Source organism: Rhinolophus sinicus, chromosome 13, assembly GCF_057876585.1.
Source record: "Rhinolophus sinicus isolate RSI-liver-muscle chromosome 13, RSI-T2T, whole genome shotgun sequence".
Classification (NCBI taxonomy): Eukaryota; Metazoa; Chordata; class Mammalia; order Chiroptera; family Rhinolophidae; genus Rhinolophus; species Rhinolophus sinicus.
In genome coordinates this window covers 10,035,538-10,055,264 of record NC_142513.1, presented here as the reverse complement: position 1 = coordinate 10,055,264, position 19,727 = coordinate 10,035,538, and the positions used below count along the sequence as shown (strand labels likewise).

The 19,727-nt window shown below is 42.8% G+C and overlaps 1 protein-coding gene across 1 annotated transcript in view; it reads left to right on the top strand.

Annotated features, from left to right (window-relative positions):
* Positions 1-19,727, top strand: part of ARFGEF2 (ARF guanine nucleotide exchange factor 2) — a 79,410-nt gene that overhangs the window by 34,059 nt on the left and 25,624 nt on the right. Inside the window, exons 10-25 of the mRNA XM_019756154.3 lie at positions 171-405; positions 1,067-1,166; positions 1,888-2,027; positions 3,178-3,286; positions 3,883-4,066; positions 5,724-5,835; positions 6,381-6,586; positions 9,257-9,341; positions 9,445-9,616; positions 10,220-10,371; positions 11,429-11,557; positions 12,497-12,655; positions 13,318-13,465; positions 14,622-14,721; positions 17,315-17,355; positions 17,458-17,627. Of these exons, the coding sequence (XP_019611713.2) occupies positions 171-405; positions 1,067-1,166; positions 1,888-2,027; positions 3,178-3,286; positions 3,883-4,066; positions 5,724-5,835; positions 6,381-6,586; positions 9,257-9,341; positions 9,445-9,616; positions 10,220-10,371; positions 11,429-11,557; positions 12,497-12,655; positions 13,318-13,465; positions 14,622-14,721; positions 17,315-17,355; positions 17,458-17,627 (2,242 nt within the window). The remainder of the gene's footprint in view (positions 1-170; positions 406-1,066; positions 1,167-1,887; positions 2,028-3,177; positions 3,287-3,882; positions 4,067-5,723; positions 5,836-6,380; positions 6,587-9,256; positions 9,342-9,444; positions 9,617-10,219; positions 10,372-11,428; positions 11,558-12,496; positions 12,656-13,317; positions 13,466-14,621; positions 14,722-17,314; positions 17,356-17,457; positions 17,628-19,727) is intronic.

Below are 19,727 nucleotides of genomic sequence, written 5' to 3'. Positions count from 1 at the left end.
CCTCATGCCATCTGCCCTCGTGCTCTTGACATTTGGGTGCTGTTGCTAATCTACTCGTTGGCCCCTCGCAACATTCACACTGGTAGAGAGAGGAGCGAGGCCTGCTCTAGAGACGTGCTTTTTCAATCTTATCTTTCAGCCCCACCGTCGTTTTTCGTTTTCTTTGCCAGGTCCCACGAGCTGCGCTCCAAGGTGGTCTCCCTGCAGCTGCTGCTGTCTGTGCTGCAGAATGCTGGCCCGGTCTTCCGGACTCATGAGATGTTTATCAATGCGATCAAGCAGTACCTCTGCGTGGCCTTGTCCAAGAACGGCGTCTCCTCAGTGCCGGATGTCTTTGAGCTCTCTCTGGCCATTTTTCTCACTCTTCTCTCAAACTTTAAGATGCACTTGAAAATGCAGATAGAGGTACGGACTCCAAATTGATTTCTTTTGAATTTCAATGCCGTCTGTGCCAGATGCGCTAACTGCTGGTGACAGAGTCACCAGGAACTCCACTTAACACATTAACACAGTCTACTGGCTGCCACCCCAAAGAACTTTTTGCATGAGTGAGAGAAGAATACCTCGTCATAAAATGTTGTTGCCCCCAGTTCTTATATGCTTTTCATTCTAACCAAAGCTTTAAATCACACGGTTTGTGTGGTAAGCTCAGCCCTCCCCCCACCCCCACGTTTGTTTAGTTTGTAAATTATTCGAAATAACTTGAATTAGTTGCCAAGTTGAAAAATCAGATTCTACATGAAAATCCAGATTTCTGGTTTCTCTCCAAAAATCACGACACTGGCCCTGCATTTCCACATGGAAGCTCTTGGCAGTTACCCAGGAGCAGCTGCTCCCTCCGACTAGGGCCCGTGTTCTCTAGTTCACTGTTCACGGTGTCCCTACCCTACCAGCTGTTCCCACACAGCAAGGGTTCTGAGGCGATTCCACAGCGCATGTGCCCCACTCTTTTCCTTCTGCCCAGGCTCCTGCACTCCTAGGATCTCCTGTCCTCGAAAGCCTTTGGGGTTTTGAGCCCTAATTTAAACTAGTAATTGGTGTCCTCCTTTGTCTTCACGTCATATAGGTCTTTTTCAAAGAGATTTTCCTGAACATTTTAGAAACATCAACAAGTTCTTTCGAGCACCGGTGGATGGTCATTCAGACTCTGACAAGGATCTGTGCAGGTATTTCCACCCCGAGGACGTTCATCCCTTTGCCATACCCAGAAACGCTCTAGATGCTTTCATTTTCCCAAGTCCAGATGGAGACCTTTAACTCCTCCTTTTAGCGTTTTAGCGAAGTGCTGGGAAAATCATTACCTGATAGGCTGCTGCTAACCTAACGACTAGTCCCGCCCACCTCTCCTCCTTTAGAGGATGACCAACTCCGTCTGGTTTGCCCTGGACATTTGGGTTTTAGCATTGAAAGTCGCACGTCCTGGAAAACCGGGACACTTGGCACCCCACCTATGAGCTGAATGTGCTCTGTTAGTCACAGGGTCCAAGGTATGGGTGCTGCCAGCCCTTGACTGGGGCCTGAGGTCAATTTGGATGTGCCTTACACCATACAATTGTGTGGCTGTGCAGCGAGCTTCCCACTTGCCTGTCATTCACACGTCATTTCACAAGAGTGACACAACTTGAAGAGGTGGAGCGGGCAGTTGTTGAGGCAAGTGAGCCTGGAGAGGTGGAATGAGCTGCCTGAGGTTTCAGTGTGCGAGGCCTGGAGAGGGCCTCCCCGCTTGCTACTGTAGTGCTTCCGACATCATTTCTTGGGTGAGCTGTATCCTCCCGAGTTGGTAGTTCCCTGGAGCATTTTTTGACAAAGGAATCTCGTTTAATAAGAAAACATAACTGCTATTGATGTTCAATCAGAATTTCTAATGTCTGTGTGTTATTTTCCAAGATGCCCAGTGTGTTGTAGATATTTATGTCAACTACGACTGTGATTTAAATGCTGCTAATATTTTTGAGCGCCTCGTAAATGACTTATCCAAAATCGCTCAGGGAAGAAGTGGGCACGAGCTGGGAATGACACCTCTGCAGGTAAAAATACTAAGAACACTCATGTATATTTAAAGTTCATTCATTTCGATAAACATCAAGTGCCACCATGTCCCAGGCACTGTCCTTGCTGCTGGGGATACAAGCAGTGAAAAAACACAAACACATGCACATACGTGCACACAGTTATGACACAAGCAGACATGAAGAAGTACGCTGCAGAGAAGAATAAAGCAGGGACGATAGAGAAGGCGTGCTGGAGGTGGGGGTGTTGTCATTTTTAATAGTGTCATCAGGGTAGTCTCCCTGAGAAGATGACGTTTGAGCTGAGACCTGTAAGCAGGTTTGTGCTCAGTCACCTTGCCAAAGATCACCTGTGCAAACAGGCTCCCGGCCTCCAGGAAAGGCAGAGGAGACTGTGTCTTATTAGCCTGCCTCATTATTAGAGCGCCTACAAAGACTAAGCTCCTTAACCTGACGTATCTGAATGAACTGGCCAGGAGGTCTGTGAGCTGCCTGGAGTTAACGTGTAGAATTTTGGTATAGGGCATTTTTCCTGGAAGAAGGTCCAGACTGTCACTAGATTTACAGAGAGATCTGTGCCACCATAGATGCTGTTTTGAGCTTAAAATAGTTGCTTTTTTTTTTTTTTTTAGATTACCTGCAATTCACATTCAATTTTTTATTTAAGAAATGCTACTTTTAAAAAATTCTGTATTTTTAATGTAGAGTGAGCTTTAAAGTAGAATGCATTTGTGGGTGTTTGGGGGGATAAGAATGGTCCAGGATCAGTCATTTGCTGCAAAATACAAGATCCTTTTGTCTTTTCGCAGAATCATTGGTTAAGACCCTGTTTATTAAAAAAAATATATATATTTTACGTGTTTTTTTCAAATTATACAAACAATGAATGGAAACTTCCTTTTAAAAATTCAGATAACACTTCATTTTAGAAAAGCACACATCCTGTATTTTTACTGCTAGAGTGTTTGTAATGATACAGCTTTAGAGATTTTCAGGGTTTTTGCGATGAGCCCTTAATACTTGTCTCACCTGTAAACTTTTCCTTGGGTTTTATGCTCTGAACATCAGTGATCGTCTCGTATCCTCACAGGATTCCCTAGGAGCCCTGTAGATGTCTGCACTGAATTTACCTGCTAAATCTCTGTGCCGTGCCTCTTTTGTCCTTTAGGAGCTCAGTCTGAGGAAAAAAGGCCTGGAGTGCCTCGTGTCCATTCTCAAGTGCATGGTGGAGTGGAGCAAAGACCTGTATGTGAATCCCAACCACCAGACTAGCCTCGGTGAGAAAGCATTGCTGCCACCGCTGCCTCCACTCACAGCAGGTTACTTCCGGCTGTGGGGAAAAGTTGTCTTGGTATAGAGTTGTCATAGAATTAGCGAAACACTTCAGTTAGCTAAATGCCTGTAGTTGTGTAAAGGTTCTGCTTTTTAATCCATCTGGAATTGGGGGAGGGGAATAGTATGAGCTGTGCTTGAACTTCATATTTCCAAATGGAGAGCCAGTCGTTCTGACATTTTTTCACTAGTCTCTCCATCCCTCACTGATTTGCAGCACCACTTTTATGCTATACCAGATTCTCCTGTGTGCCTAAGCCTGTTTCTGAACTTTCTATTCTGTTCTACGCATTCGGCTGTACTTGCACCTACAAGTGTCTTGACTGGTTTTGCCCTTTTCTACTTTCATGTGACTTTTAGAATTAGCTTATCAAGTTCTCCAAAACAGTGAGTTTTTAAGTAAGGTTTCATGCTTGTGATCCTGACAATACAAACTATTGTTGTAGGTCTGGGAAAGGGAATTGCAGAGCCAGACCTGAGCTCAGCCGGGTCTGGGTCCCATCTGCTGATTCGGTTTCCTTTGCCTTGATAATCATTGCAGGTCAGGAGAGGCCCACGGATCAGGAAATGGGGGATGGCAAAGGCCTTGACATGGCGAGACGGAGCAGCGTGACGTCCATGGAGTCCACGGTGTCCTCGGGGACGCAGACAACTGTGCAGGATGATCCGGAGCAGTTCGAGGTCATCAAACAACAAAAGGAGATCATTGAACATGGCATCGAGCTGTGAGTGTGGTTGCTACTCTAGCTGAAAATCTCAGGGCCTCTGACAAAGCCACGTCTTCTCGGGGAACCTGGGACTGACTCCTCCGGGGGAAATGCCTGTTACGAAAGGCCAGCGCTGGCACTTGCAGCTGAGCCTGATTGAGCCAGGCAGAGTGAGTGAGTTGTGTGTGCTGGAGAGAAAGAGAAATTTAGTAGCTCTGCGTGGCTGATACCTGGTCTTCTTTTTTTTGTTTCTAATGACAAAAATTAAACCAATTTTAAAAATACAGAAAAGTATAAAGTGAGAATGTTAAAATTGCTCATACAATTGCTACCTAGAAACTACCACTGGTAACATTTTTTTTTTACAACTATTAAGAAAAATTTCAACATACAGAAAAATTAACATTTGCCATATTGGTATTATCTGTGTGTGTGTTTTTTTTCTGAACCATGTGAAAGTAGTTTGTAGCTATCATAATACTTCAGCCCTACATCTTTGAAACATAAGCACATTCTCCCATATAACCATACCATTATCATTATAATCATTGGTAAATCTTAATGTTTCATTTATAGTCTTTTACACACAAAAATACACACAATCTCATATCCTGTCCAACTTTTGAATGATTGAAGTGCTGATCTCTTTATTTCCACTCTCACACCCCTGCATCCCTTCAGTCTCTTCCCCCACAACAGCTAAAGTAATCTTTTAAATGCTTATATCAGGTCTTAAAACTCTCCATCCCAGTTTGCCATTTTCTCATCACAGCCTGATCCCGCCTCTGGCCCCCTCAGTGACTTCATCTCCTGCCAGTACCCTAAGTCACGTGATGCATTTTAGTTCTTCGAACACTTCAAGCTGGTTTTGCTATCATGCCCCCCTGATTGGAATACTCTTGGGTCTTTTTCATCCTTCAAGTGTGGCAAAACATGTCTTCCTCAAAGAGGCCTTCTGTAACCATCCTGTCTGAACAGGTCCCAAGTTATTCTCTGCTCTTGCACCCTATTCATGCCCTTCTTTCACAGCCCTTGCCACAGTTTGTGCTCATATACGAATGTCATTCTCCAATGCATGGCGTGGTAAATGTCAAGTTTAATTTATACAGTAGTTGAAAGTTTGCCTGCCTTTAACAGGAAATACAAAATTGGACTGTTACAGTAGCTCTTACGGACATCAGAGATCCAGGCTACTTTTATCTTTCTGCTTCACCATCCTTAGCACAGTTTTATCTTCATTGTTGCTTCATGGTTTAAGATGACTACTGGAGCACCAGCCATCAAAGTTTTGCTCCAAAAGACGCATCAGAGCTGATGGTCCGGCTAGGTCCTATTTTGGGGGAAACATGGTATATCACATGGATGTACTTTGTTTAAGGGAGGCAGGAAAATGTAGTTTTTATTCCAGGTAGTTGTGTGCCCAGCTAACCATCTAGGGTTTCATTAGTGTTGGAGAAAGGGAGGGTGGCTATTGGGTGACAACCAGCAGACTTGGCTACAGCTAGGTCAGAAATTGAAGGTGGAATTCAGAAAAGCTACCAAGACGCACAGGACCTTCCTGGCTGACACATGATGACATGATCATGGTATTATTGTGACTTGCCTCAAATGCCAGCTGTTTCTGTCCTTTCAATTTTGAAATAAGCAACCCGTGTGCCATCTCTTCTTGAAACAGGTTCAACAAGAAACCCAAGAGAGGGATCCAGTTTCTCCAGGAGCAGGGCATGCTGGGAACGTCAGTTGAAGAGATTGCCCAATTCCTGCACCAGGAGGAGCGCCTTGATTCTGTAAGACTGGGGGTCGGGCATCGATTCTGTGAGACTGGGGATCGGGCCCTTCTGAGACCTTACCGGCTTTTAACCTAGAGATGGCCCGACCCTGAGTGCAATATTGCCCACACCCCTGCTTACAGCAGTCCTACTCATCTCTTTGGCCAGTGTTGCAAGAAACTCTTTGTAGGGAATGAACTAGCCTCCTGACAGGTGGTTGTGTATTTAGTGGGACGGTATCAGAGCTAGAAGTGTGCCTTGACTGCTAGAAACTGTTCTGTGGCTACCCACCTGCCACTAACCTCCCTCCTGAGCGTGCCCCATCATTCCTCTGTTTATAAGTCTTGTGCCTCCTCCGCTTCCTTCATGTGTGGCAGGACAGACTGAACCTGGAGTGGTTGGGTGAGTGGACAGGCTCAGGGAGTCTCCTGCTTTCCTAGCAGGTTAGCCTGTTCCAGTTGTATAGAGCCGGGCCATTCTGCCTCCCCCCTTTGACTGAAGTGTCTTTCGCTGTGCGTTCATATTTGACAGTTTCTAGATGTGAGTAAGTACGTATGTTTCAGACCCAAGTAGGTGATTTTCTGGGAGACAGCACGAGGTTCAACAAGGAAGTGATGTATGCCTACGTGGACCAACTTGACTTCCATGAGAAGGAGTTTGTCTCAGCCCTGAGGACATTTCTAGAAGGTTTCCGCCTACCTGGAGAAGCCCAGAAGATAGATCGGTTAATGGAGAAGTTTGCCGCCAGATACATAGAGTGTAACCAGGGGTGAGCATCGTGTTTAAGTCCCTCCCATGTCATCTTTTTGCTGGCATCAGAACACGAAACTGAGTGTGGTTGGGGGTCGAGTTTAAGCTTTCTAAATCTGTGCCAAGCAGCTGAAGTTTCTGTTCCCCATGTGCCAGGCACTGTGCTAAGGGATTATCTCACGTAAGGCCTCCAAGCAGCTATTTGTGTCCCCTTTCTACAGACAGTGAGGTTGAGGACCTGAGAGCTAAGTAGCTTGCCCAAGATCCCAGCGAGAGCCCACGCTGTTCATTATAATGAAAGAGTTTTATGGGTTGAGAGGAGGCCTTTGGGCACCTCTTACCTAATCAGGAACAACCCCCTGATTTAATATGTGGGGGAGATCTCAAGGATTTTAATTTTTCTTTAATTACATACTAATGAGCAGGTTACAAAAATAGCTCTATAACTAATAAAACCCACCCAAGTACATGATTCCATCTTGGGGCCTTTTTGGTAGTTCATGTGTTTTGTAGAAAGTGGAAATTGAAAAGAGAGCTAACCTTTATTAAACACCTCCTGGGTGTCAGCCATGCCATGAGCTTTACATGCATTTCATTTAATTAATGGTAAGCCCTGGAGTAGTAGCCCTGGTTTATAGATAAGGGAACAGACTGGGAGATTGAGCAATCTGTCCATAATTAATCATCTACTAAACAGAAGAGCCAGGATTAAATAGGAGTTTGTCTAACTCAACAGCTCATGCTCTTTCCACTGAACATGAAGTTAATAATGTCTGAATATACTGTGGACATGATGTGGAATTGTTCAATGGGAACATTTTGATAACAGTTTTACCTCTCAGGTCAACTTGGTTCTCATACGGATTGGTCCCAATCCTCCCGGGCACGCATGGCAAGCTGTCCCCATGAGGTCGGCAGAGGCAGCCTCTGGTCATTTTAACCAGATGGACACTAGAATTTGCTGTGAAGACATAATTAGAGATTATTTACTTTAAACATACGGGCATACCTCATTTATTGCACTTCAGAGAACGGCATTTTTTACAAATTAAGGATTTGTGGCAACCCTGCGTCGAGCAAGTCTGTGAGCAAATACCATTTTTCCAACAGCGCTTGTTCACTTAGGGTTTCTGTGTCACATTTTGTTAATCTACAATATTTCAAACTTTTTTATTATTATATTTGTTACAGCGTTCTGTGATCAGTGATCTTTGACATTACTACTGTAATTGTTTGAGGGAACCACAAACAGCACCGATACAAGACAGTGAACTTAATCAATAAATGTGTGTGTTCTGACTGTTCCACTAACTGGCTGTTCCCCCATCCCTCTCCTTCTCCCTCTCCTTGGGTCTCCCTATTCCCTGAGACACAACTATATTGAAATTAGGCCAATTAATAACCCTACAATGGCCTCTAAGTGTTCAAGTGAAAGGGAAAGTTGCACATTTCTCACTTTAAATCAAAAGCTAGAAATGATTAAGCTTATCGAGGAAAGCACTTCAAAAGCCAAGACAGGCCGAAAGCAAGGCGTCTTGCACCAGGTGGTTAGCTAAGAAATTGTCAGAGCCACCCCAGCCGTCAGCAGCCACCGCCCTGATCGATCAGCAGCCATCGACATCAAGGCAAGGCCCTCCACTCCCAAATAGGTTACGACTCACTGAAGGTCAGACGATAGATAACGCTTTTTAGCAATGGAGTATTTTTAATTTGGATGGATGTGTGTGTGTGTGTGTGTGTGTGTGTGTGTGTGTATTTAGGCATAACGCTATTGCACACCTAATAAATTACAGTATAGTGTAAATGTAACTTTTATATGCACTCGGAAACCAAAAAATTCATGTGACTTGCTTTATTGCAATGTTTGCTTTGTTGTGGTCTGGCACCCAACCTGCAATATGTCTGAGGTCTGCCTGTATCTCCCATGTGGACCCGGAGACCTTGGTCTGTTTCCCGTAATCAGTAAATATGTGACCTCATTACATTTCACATCAGAATGCAGACCTTTCATGTGTTCTTCAGAATCTCTCCCTTTCCCATTGGGGGCGATTTGGACAGACCAGTTTTTCTGGTTTTAGCCTCACATATTATGAGGCTGTGTATCCACAGGCTTTTGTCTTTATTTTCTTGCCTAAGACAAAAAACTCAGACTTCACCAGCATATTCCTTAGAATACATAAATATTTCCTTGGTGTTTCTCCTGTTAAATAGTATAGTGGGTCATGTAAACTATAAACAGCTGATAACTGGACAGCAGTTTCAGTCATCTTTTACCCAGTGCCTAGCACATAGTGGGCGCTCTCAGGAACAGGACCCAAGTGAGGCACTAAGTGTGCCGAGTATGCTGGGTGTCACTCGCAGGGTCGTGCACTGCAGGGTCGACACCGGCAGGGAGGGGGCCTCAGCCTAGTCCCCGGCCCTGGAGGCTATGTGGGGATCTTCTTTAAAAACTGGCTTCAAACTGCTTTCTTCAAAGAAGTTTAAAGCTGACACATATTCTTAATTAGATTTTTCTACGCTCTGGGTCGTTACTTGTCAATCAGTGATGATGAAAGCATGAAAACTCTTGACTAGTTTGGCATCAGATGGAACAGTCAGCCTGCTTTTAGTGAAGTGTGTGTCCGTTAGCACTGGACCATCCCAGCCTCATCGCCATGCACGTTCTGACATCTGGAATCTTTTCTTCCAGGCAAACTCTGTTTGCTAGTGCTGACACTGCGTATGTCCTAGCGTATTCGATTATTATGCTAACTACCGACTTGCACAGCCCTCAGGTAAAATATGTTAATTATTTATATATTGTAGTAGCTAAATAAGTAGCTTTAATTGGGCCATTGGATGTTTTGTAAATTTTTTTTTAATTTTTTAAAATTTCAGGTAAAAAACAAAATGACAAAAGAGCAGTATATTAAAATGAATCGGGGCATCAATGATAGTAAAGATCTACCAGAAGAATATCTCTCAAGCATCTACGAAGAGATAGAAGGCAAGAAAATTGCAATGAAAGAAACAAAAGAGCATACGATCGCAACCAAATCTACTAAGCAGAGTAAGGTCTAATGGCAAATTATTTCTGTTAATTACAGTTTTTAAGTGTATCCCAATGCTTGATTAGGCTCCCTGTTGGTTAATTTGCATCTGAATAAGAAATGTGATTAAATTAATTATTGTGATTATGTTGGTTCTCTCACATCACCATCTTCTTGCTAGATTTGGGATTAGTTACAAGACAGAATTTAAAATAAATAATCTGAAAGCTAAATTACTCCCCAAAAAATGTTCCTTAAAACTTTGCTTTAATACCAATGGTGGTTGTTCCGACCTCGATTAGAATTCTGTTAGTTAAGGCCCCTGTGGAGCTTTCAGTTTCTTTGTTCGAGAGGCAGCAGAGTATAGCGGTTTAGAGCACAGGCTCTAAAGCCACTCAAGTCCCAGCTCTACTACTTATTCGCTGCATGACCATGGGCAAGTTACTTAACCACTCTGTGCCTCATTTTTCCCATCAGTAAAATGGTAATAATATTTGTAACAGACTCATGAGGTGGTTGGTTGGATTTGTACATTAATCATTTTAAATCTTTTGAAGCAGCACCTGGCACTCAGCAAACACTCAGTGAGCGTTAACTGCTATTCTTCTCTTATTTCTCTGTAGATGTAGCTAGTGAAAAGCAGCGACGGCTGCTGTACAATGTGGAGATGGAACAAATGGCTAAAACAGCCAAAGCTCTGATGGAGGCTGTGAGCCATGCCAAAGCCCCGTTTACGAGCGCCACTCACTTGGACCACGTCCGGCCAATGTTCAAAGTGAGTATCCTGAGAACTTGGGACATGGCTAAGCCTGCTTCTGGAGTTGACCAGCTGGAGGTTAACCAGCAAGTGCCTAATGGCGAAGAGATTGAGGAGAGGAAAGGCCAGGTGTGGGTGTTGCTTTCTGAACAATAAGTACAGCAAGTCCTTCCTAGAAAGCCCTTCGATGATGCTGGGGGTGTGCCAGCACCCGCCCAGAGCGTGGGCTCTGCAGTCAGAATGTCTGGGTTGGAGCCCTGTGACCTTGGTCAGGTTACTCAGCCTCTCTCTGTTCATCATCTGTAAAATGGGGACAACTACAGGGTTGCTGTGAGGGCTGCTAGGGGGATTGAATGATTATTCTGGCAAAAGAGACAGTTTTATTGTGACAGCTCACTGCAGTGGCCTCAGGGTTAGTTTATCAAATGAGAACAGGTGGAAGTAAATGACAATAGGCCTCCCTATTTTTAAAATGTCTGGAGAAGATACATGTTCATTCTAGATACAGCATTCATTTTTCTCTAAGATGTTTTTATAGTAACTGTCAATATCCTATTGATCAATTCTAGATTTTTGTGAGCTTTTCCTTTCAGGGAATTCCTTAAAAAATTGGAGGAAATGTAAAGTCTAAATAATTGAATTAGGAATCTTTTAATAAACTCAGCTTATAGAACATGAGTTGCTTATAGATTTTATTTTGCATGCCAACCTCTGATTGGTAATGGCTGCCTGCTGTACTGTATAAAAAAGTATTCTTGAGCCCTGAATAGGCTCAGCAGACATCTCTGATTGATTAGTGATGTCTGCCATGAACACAGGTAGGCCTAGCGGTGGTACACTAGCCACGTATTTACAATCCTTCCTTTTGAACTGTACGTTTAGTAAATGGAACATCTATAGTGTAAGCCTTGACCACAGTTTAGGAGGAACTATTTTATATTTCAGTCTATTGATTGAACTCAAAATAGCAGTGAATTTGGCATCCTGGTTGTGCTCATAATTTAACAGTGTGGCCTCTAAGTGCTCTTTGCACGCTGAAATTCTAGACGTTATTGAAACCTTCCTTCCTTGGTAGCTGGTGTGGACGCCACTGTTGGCTGCCTACAGTATCGGACTGCAAAACTGCGATGACACCGAAGTGGCCTCCCTGTGCTTGGAAGGCATCCGGTGTGCAATCCGGATCGCATGCATCTTTGGAATGCAGGTGGGTGTGAGCTAGCAATTAGCCAGAGAAAGTCTCAGCCAGCTCCTTTCTTGTGCCCACTGAGAAGCAGCCCACAGATTTATGCTGGCAACAGCCTCATTACGGGGAAAAGGTGGAGCTTTGGATTAAAACTTTTGTTGAAAGGTTTTACGGTTGATAAACTTTCTTTGATTGGATTTGATCTGCATTACTTGGCTGCCCCTGGTGCTTAAATTACTATTTTTCGTTTTAAAATCAATTTGTATTGTAATTTTCCTTATTTCCAGGTCTTGTCTGGGGGAAACCAATAGTTCAATACAAAATGCCTAGATCGGTAAACCTTTGGAATCTTGGAAAATTCAAGCAAATAAAATACAGTTTTCAGATTGTCATGAAATCAGGGCATTGTCAAGCCCATTCATTTTCTAAGTCAGTAAGAATTTGCACCCATTTCTTTGGAAAAACTCAATCATCTGTTCCCATTTATTTAATAGACATTTTGTGTTGTACCAAGACCGTAGGTTTTGACATCAGGCCATCTGGGTTTCAGTGCCTAGCTCTGCTACTTCTCTAGCCATGTGACACTGGCCCAGCTAACTTCTAAGACATTTGTAAATTTGAGAAAATAAACCTACCTTGCAGGATTGTTGCAGGTACTAGAATTTATGTGACAATTTTAGCGTTCAACAGATTCCTCCCCCACTTCCTCCAAAGGGAGTGGAACAGGAACATAAGTTTGAGGTCAGCTGGAAAGGAGAGGGCTAGTTCTCCAACATGTGTTGTGTAGGGAGCCTCTGTGGGATGTTCCAATAGCAAGAGGACACCAGGCGTGTTCATGTGCAGAAAGCCTGTTGATACGTGTGCAGAAGGTGTCAGAGAAGCCCTGTGCACCAGCCCCACCGAGGAGAAGATCATGCTAAGGGCGGGACGTCACTGTTTTGCCCTGGGCTTGTGTTACAGCTGGAACGCGATGCCTACGTGCAAGCTCTCGCTCGCTTCTCCCTGCTGACGGCCAGCTCCAGCATCACAGAAATGAAGCAGAAAAACATTGACACCATAAAGACGCTTATTACAGTGGCTCACACTGATGGCAACTACCTTGGGAATTCCTGGCACGAGGTGTGTGTCTCTTTGAAAGCCTGGTAATTGCCTTTTCTTAGTTAAGGGAAAAGAAAAAAAAGAGTGTGGCCAGGGGAGGGAGTGTGATTTCAAGGTGGTCAAGGGAGGTCTCTGAGGGACACACGTGTGAGCTGTGAGCCACAGGGAAGAGCATAAGGAACATGTTCGAAGTATAAGGAACAGCAAGTGCAAAGGCCCTGGGGTATGACTAGACATGTCAACTTAAAGGAGCCCCAGCAGCGAGGCTGGTGTGTGTAGAGTGGAAGGGAGGTGGGGGTGGCTAAGTCAGACTAGTTGGCATACTTAGTGGCGTGGTGGGTGGAATCCCCTGCTCTAGTGAATACTTTCTTCATTGAACACTTATTAAACTTGCATAATTAAACAGCTATATGGCATAATTCCATTGTACCAGCTTTTCTTTTTGCTCATTCTCTCTTTCCCTTTTTAATAGTTTTTAAAAAAAGAAAGTAAAGTGTGTCATCCAGACCCACACTCTGGGTTGCCTCGCTGGGGCTAGGGCAGCCATGCTGAGACCCTCAGATTTTATTCTCACCTGCAAAGTTGTGTGTTTCAAAGAACTCGTTAATAACTAACTTAAGATTACGTCCTTTTTAGGGTATGAAGTGGGAACTCGTTTCTTCATGCTTTTTTTTTCCCGTTAGATCTTGAAATGCATCAGCCAGCTGGAGCTCGCTCAGCTGATAGGAACCGGGGTGAAGACCCGCTACCTGTCTGGGTCTGGGCGTGAAAGAGAGGGGAGCCTGAAGGGCCACACACTGGCGGGAGAAGAGTTCATGGGCCTTGGCCTGGGTAAGACACCAGGCCCCACAGCAAGCTGTCATGGATTCTCAAGTTAACCGGAGTGCAATACTTCTGGTCTCATCAGGACTGTTGCGTAAACCGTCTCTTCCTTTTGTGCCAGCTGACAATCTGTCTATTAGTGGAAGTGGAAATGCTGCTTCAGCAATCTTAATTGTGATTAAACAGTCAAGTAAATGCCCATTTTATCAAAATCAGCAGGGTGCATTCCTCTTCTTTCTAGATACATAACTATACTGGGGAAGGGGTGCCATTTGCTTTAGAAAGGCTACAGCTTTAGGAGGTGCTATTGGAGTGGGTGAGTGTAGCTCTAGATTTTAAAAGGTAGAGTCAGCATCTCTTCCATGTTCGTTTGGGAGACTTTTATTAAACGATATCTTTATGAAAGATTTATTTCTGGCTATACATTGGATTGAGAGAATCTCTTGTCGGTAGTATAACACAGTAATGATAGTAAATAGGGCAAACTAACATGCCAGGTCACATTCTAAGCTCTCAGTTTATGTATTTTTAACTCATTTAATCCTTGTACTGTTATCATCCCCATTTTATAAATAAGGAAAGTGAGGCACGGGGTGAAGTGACTTGAGCAAGGTCATACTGCAAGGAAGTGGCAGAGGTAGGTTTCAAACCAGGCCACCCGATTGGAGAGAGTAGCCTCCTAGGTCCCACATACAGGTTGGAATAGTATAGTACAACAGTTAGAAGCATGGACTCTGAAAATGGGGAGCTGTTGTCATAGCACCTACTTTTTAGGGCACATGTGAGGATAACAGGAGTGAAATCCTGCAAAGCACACCGAACATTCAGCAGGTGTAAGCCATTACATGTTCTAGGAGTTCTGGGTTAGTATCAGTTCATTCTAATTTGTTTTCCTTAATATAGGCACTTAATACTATAAAAATGTAAAAGACTATCAAGAAAGGAGATGGTTGATACAAGCAAGAGAGCTTATAGTAAGAATGTGTTTTAAAAGCCAAGTGCCAAAACCCAAATTTAATTTTATTCTTTCATCAGTCGAGTGGGTTTTCGCCTGCAGTCATTCTCATTTATGTCTCTTGTCTCTGCATATTGATGCTACAGGATGCTTTGTTCTAAATACATGGCTGTTTTTGAAGCACTGTTGATTTTGCGCATTGTGTTTCAGGTAATTTGGTGAGTGGTGGAGTGGACAAGAGACAGATGGCCAGCTTCCAGGAATCGGTTGGCGAGACCAGTTCGCAGAGTGTGGTCGTGGCTGTAGACAGGTAATGATTTTGTTCTCCAGTCAAGCTGGACTCCCCAGCGGCTTGGCATCCCCTGGGTCATTACTGGATGTGAATGATTCCTAATGTGTTTGACTGTTTTCAGTGTTGTCAGTTGTAGATCACTCAAATTAAGAAAGTTTGAAAGTGGTACACATGATCCACAACTACTAATACAAAATTCATTTGAATTTTGACCTTAAATTGCATCATGACCTTTTAAAAAACTATAACATTGTGACCAAACTATATCAGAAATAAGAGTTTTTGCTTGTGCCGATGTTTTAAATTACCTTGTTTCCTTAGTAGAAATTCTTTTTTTAAAAATTTCAAGAAGGGTTTAGGATATAAAACATGAGTGTTGACAAGTTCTTTTTCCTCAAAATCTTTCCATTATTTCTGTTTACTTGAAACTAAACATACAGAAGAAATGTAGGTGTTCTTATTTGAAGACATCCATTAAGTACCAGTGCTTAAAATGTGAATTTTCTTAAAATCAGCAAACTCCTGAAAATTACCATTGAATAATCACATACACTGCTATTCATTAAGTTAATGACCTATCACAGTGCATTAAACATAGATAGTTTTGAGATGATAGCAGTATAAAATTTTTGACATAATTTGTATTGCTCTCTGAACAACCCTCTCGGTATTTAAACTCTTTATCAGCTCACTTTGATTACCTTGTTTCTGTTGCTTCTCCGCCTCTCTCTAACAGAGATTATCTGCAACGTACTTTTGATGGGTTTCCCCCACTTTTTTCAGTTAGGTTTCGGCTCACGGAACAAAATGCTTATTCTTCCAACACTTTTTTTTTTTTTCCTATTTCTCTGCCTTAGCAGATAGTAGACAATAGCAAGTTTGCCCAACACCTCTCTGTGTGCTAGTACCTTTTTTAATTTTAAATTAATTTTTAATTTACGTACCATAGATCTACTCTTAAAATGTACAATTCAGTCGTTTTTAGTATATTCAGAGTTGTGCAGTCATCACCACTATCTAATTTCAGAACGTTTCATCGCCCCATAAAGAAGCCTGGTACTTGTTAGCAGTCACTCCCCATTTCCTCTCCAACCAGTCTCTGTAATCGCTAATCTACTTTCTGTCTTTATAAATTTGCCAGTTCTGGATAATGTTGAACTATCTATTTCTCCCTTTCAATTCTATCTTTTATTGCTTCATATTTTGGGACTCTGTTATTAGATGCACATGTGTTTATAATTTTTTATGTTTTCTTGACAATTATGAAATAGTCTTTGCCTGTAGTAGTGATTTTTGTTTAAGTGTATTTTGTCTGATCTTAGTACAATCACTCTAGTTCTTTTGGTTACTGTTTGCATGTATATCTTTTTCCATACTTTTAGTTTCAACCTATTTGTGTCTTTGAATCTAAAGTGAGTCTCTTTAGAGAACCTGTAGTTGGACCATATTTATTTTAATTCATTCTGCCAATCTCTTCCTTTGGATTGGAGTGTTTAACCTAATTACATTTAATATAATTGCTGATAAGGTAGGATTTATGTCTGCTGTTTTTAAATGTGTTGCATCTTTTTTGTTCCCCTATTCTTTCATTGTTACTGCTGCCTTTTGTGTTGAATGGATATTTTCTCATTTTCTAGCAGTTTACAACTCTGCCTTTGCTTTCTCTTCTTGCTCATATAGAACCTAAGGCCAACCAAAGATGAGAGCTCAGGGCCTTCTCGTATCTTTCCTGGGTGTGTGCAAAGCCTTACACATGCGATGGCTGTCTAGGTTTGCAGGAATATGTTGGGGATTTTTAAAGTTTCCGTGGACATCTCATGCCCAGCTTTTCCTTTTGAGTTTTTGGCCAGGTCCTGGTTTGCCCCAGTTGTTTTTGCCACCTCAGGTAGCTGCAGTGTTAAACAGTTACTGCTGATTGTTTTTTATAAAACCCCTTGGGAAAAGGCTATTCCCACTGAATGAGGTCTGAGTCAGGTCAAATAAAGACAAATCCTGCAAATGGGGGTTTCCAGGGTACTGCCACGCAGGTCAAACAATGTCAGTTCTCTGAGAATGGTGTTTTGGGGGAAACTCCAATACTGTTCTGTCCTCTCCAGTGGCTGCCAGCCTGCTAGTTTCAGTTACTGTCACTTCAAAGCTGTTGGTTTTCAAGAATCCTGTGGAGCTGGGGAGAGGGTGATGGAAATAAGCTAAGTTAAAATGCCACAGTGTTCACTATTACTACTGAGGTTCAGCCATTTTTCTTGAATAAGCATTTTTACAAGCCTTTGGTAATTTCCAAATTTCAATTCTGAAAAAGTCAATTTTTGTTGCTCTTATGGAGGAGCAGCTTTTGGAAGGCCTCAGTTTGCCACTCACACTGTCGTGACATCACGTGCTACTATGTTTTGACTCTCCCCCCTCCTCTTGATGTATCGCTTTCTCTTTCTATCAGTTTAGGCATTTCTGTCTCAGCTCCGTTCATTGACCAGTTCTGTACTTCTAACGCCTCATTTGTTTTAGTGAAGGTGCCAAACCTGAAATATTTCCTTCCTGCCTTTTCTGTTTGAAATCGCAACTTAGGCTTCCAAATCTAATTTTTATTTTAATATGTCTGGAATTATCTTTCTAGAATTTTTACTGGATCTACCAGACTGGATGGCAATGCAATAGGTATGTATTTAACTCACCTGTGACAGCTACAGAAGCCTCCTGTTGTGACTGTCTGACCGTTACTAATAAGGCCTCGCGTGTATTGTTGGGTCTGGCCTGTAGTTGACTTTGTCCGTTGGCTGTGTGCCGTGTCCATGGACGAGCTGGCTTCCCCCCACCATCCCCGCATGTTCAGCTTACAGAAGATTGTGGAGATATCGTACTACAACATGAATCGGATCCGACTGCAGTGGTCCCGAATATGGCACGTGATCGGAGATCACTTCAATAAGGTAACTCTTCAAATTCAAAAACCACTCCACCGATGTCCAAAAAAAAACAAGCAGCTAAATCCAAAAAAGAAGGTGATCGAGAGTTTAGGTACCTGTGATTCATTGTCTCTGTGGAGTCGAGGACAGCTCAATATGCCTACTGACTTATTGATAGCACTCATGGAGAATAAATGAAAAATCCAGCAGTGTTGAAAATACTTTAACATCCCATATCCCGGATGTAGGACCACAAAGATCATTAGTCACTGAATAAACAGCGGTGTTTGAAGGCATTGCAAAATCCTGAGGTGCTTTCTGGGCGACCAAAGATTAAGTTACATTTCGTATAGTTCCACTATTAAATGTCACTACTTCTAATATTCTGCCTCCCTTTGCCACCACACTTCCGAAACCTTTGTCAAGGAAAGTAACATTTATTTTTAAATCAGAAACAAGCCAGAGACTTCTGGGTTCTGAAACTGAGAACTACTGAGAGAAGACCAAACTAAACTTCTTTCTCTCCACTAGAGGTTTCATTACCTACATATAGACACAGCCACACATATTTTGACCAAATTAAATTTTTAAAAAATCAGAAGAATATATATGTATTACCTGTGTGTATGTACTTATCTGTCACGTTATTTGCTTCGTAAGGGAAAAGTAACAACACTGTTTCTTACCAAAACACAGTTCATGATTTTTAAAACAATTTCTCAGGCCTGGAGATAAAGAGGTGTGATACAGATGCTTAAAAATAGTGTTAGTAAAAAACAGTTTCTTCAAAAGAGAGTCAGTCTCTACACTGAAGAGAAGAAAATCATGAAAAGAAGAAGCCTGCCATGGGGATACAGGACAAGCAGTAGAGTACTCATAAATGACTGGTAACAACTGCTGGTGTCTGTGGAAATCCCCCAGCAGGCCCGATTTAAAGCCAGCAGTGTGATGCCACTAAATGCAGATTAAGGAAGAGTCGGGCACCGTTGGCTCTCCTGGGCAGCTGCTAGTCTGTGCCAGGACCCCACTGAAATGAGGCATGGTCAGAGGTAGTCTTGCTTCTAACTTGATTCATCACTAATCCGAGTTCTTTGTTTACTTTGTTTCCTTATCGGCTCAAGGTAAGGTACCTCTCACCATCTGTTCAACAAAATACCTGAGTGCCTTTACCAGGAAGTGGACAGGTGAGGCCTCTGCCCTCATGGAGCTCACCCACATTTTATGAGTGAGTAACAGATAGTAAAGAGTCGGGCAGTACTGTGTGTCAGGCCTCTCTGGAGGTGACCTGTCGTCTGAACCCTCAATGAGGAGGCAGCCGCAGAGCCTGCCGATGACCCAGGACCACTGTTTGTTGTTGAGTGAATAGTAACACGGTCATCGAAAGTGACCAGCTTACTCAGCAACCCTCTTTCCCACCATTCTGGGTAAATAAATTCTTAGTGGACCAGTTGACATAACTGATATGAACTTGCTTGGAAAGAAAATATGAACCGTTACCTTTACTGTACCTTGCATTCTTGACCAAGCCTGTGACAGCTAAATTAGAACAAACATTGTCATTTATTCCACGGATCTTTTGGCTATAACAGCTGTGGAATCCTTTTTTTCTCTCAGAAATGATTATCCAAAAGTGTTTTGATAACCATTCCTAACTTTTCAAAGTCTAGGTTTCATGTTCAGTGGGACTTCTTTTGGGGGAAGGAACATCAGTTTGTACAAGTTATTTTCCCACCTGCGATTCTGTTGTCAAGACTCTTTACATGTCAGTTCTCAGTTATCAGTGGGTCACTCAAGGGCAAGCTTGGGACATAGGCTGGCAGAAAAGAATTAGACATTTCATGGTTGTCACCTTCATTACAAATGTCCGTTCCATCTAATCAGTGCAGTTAAGCACAAAGTTGTGGAAAACTCAGTTTCTCACTCTGGTGCCCTTCATTCTTTCCACCACCTCAGGAGGATAGTCTGCTTCCCCTTGGGAACTGCAGCGCATGAGAATCCTGTAGGTTTGAAGAGCTGGATGGCTGTGCACAGTTCTAACATGGCTCTCAGGATTTTAGCAGAGTCACTGGAACAGCCACATGTTTCTCTTCTAAACTGGGGCACATGTGTGTCCTAGGGTGTGCA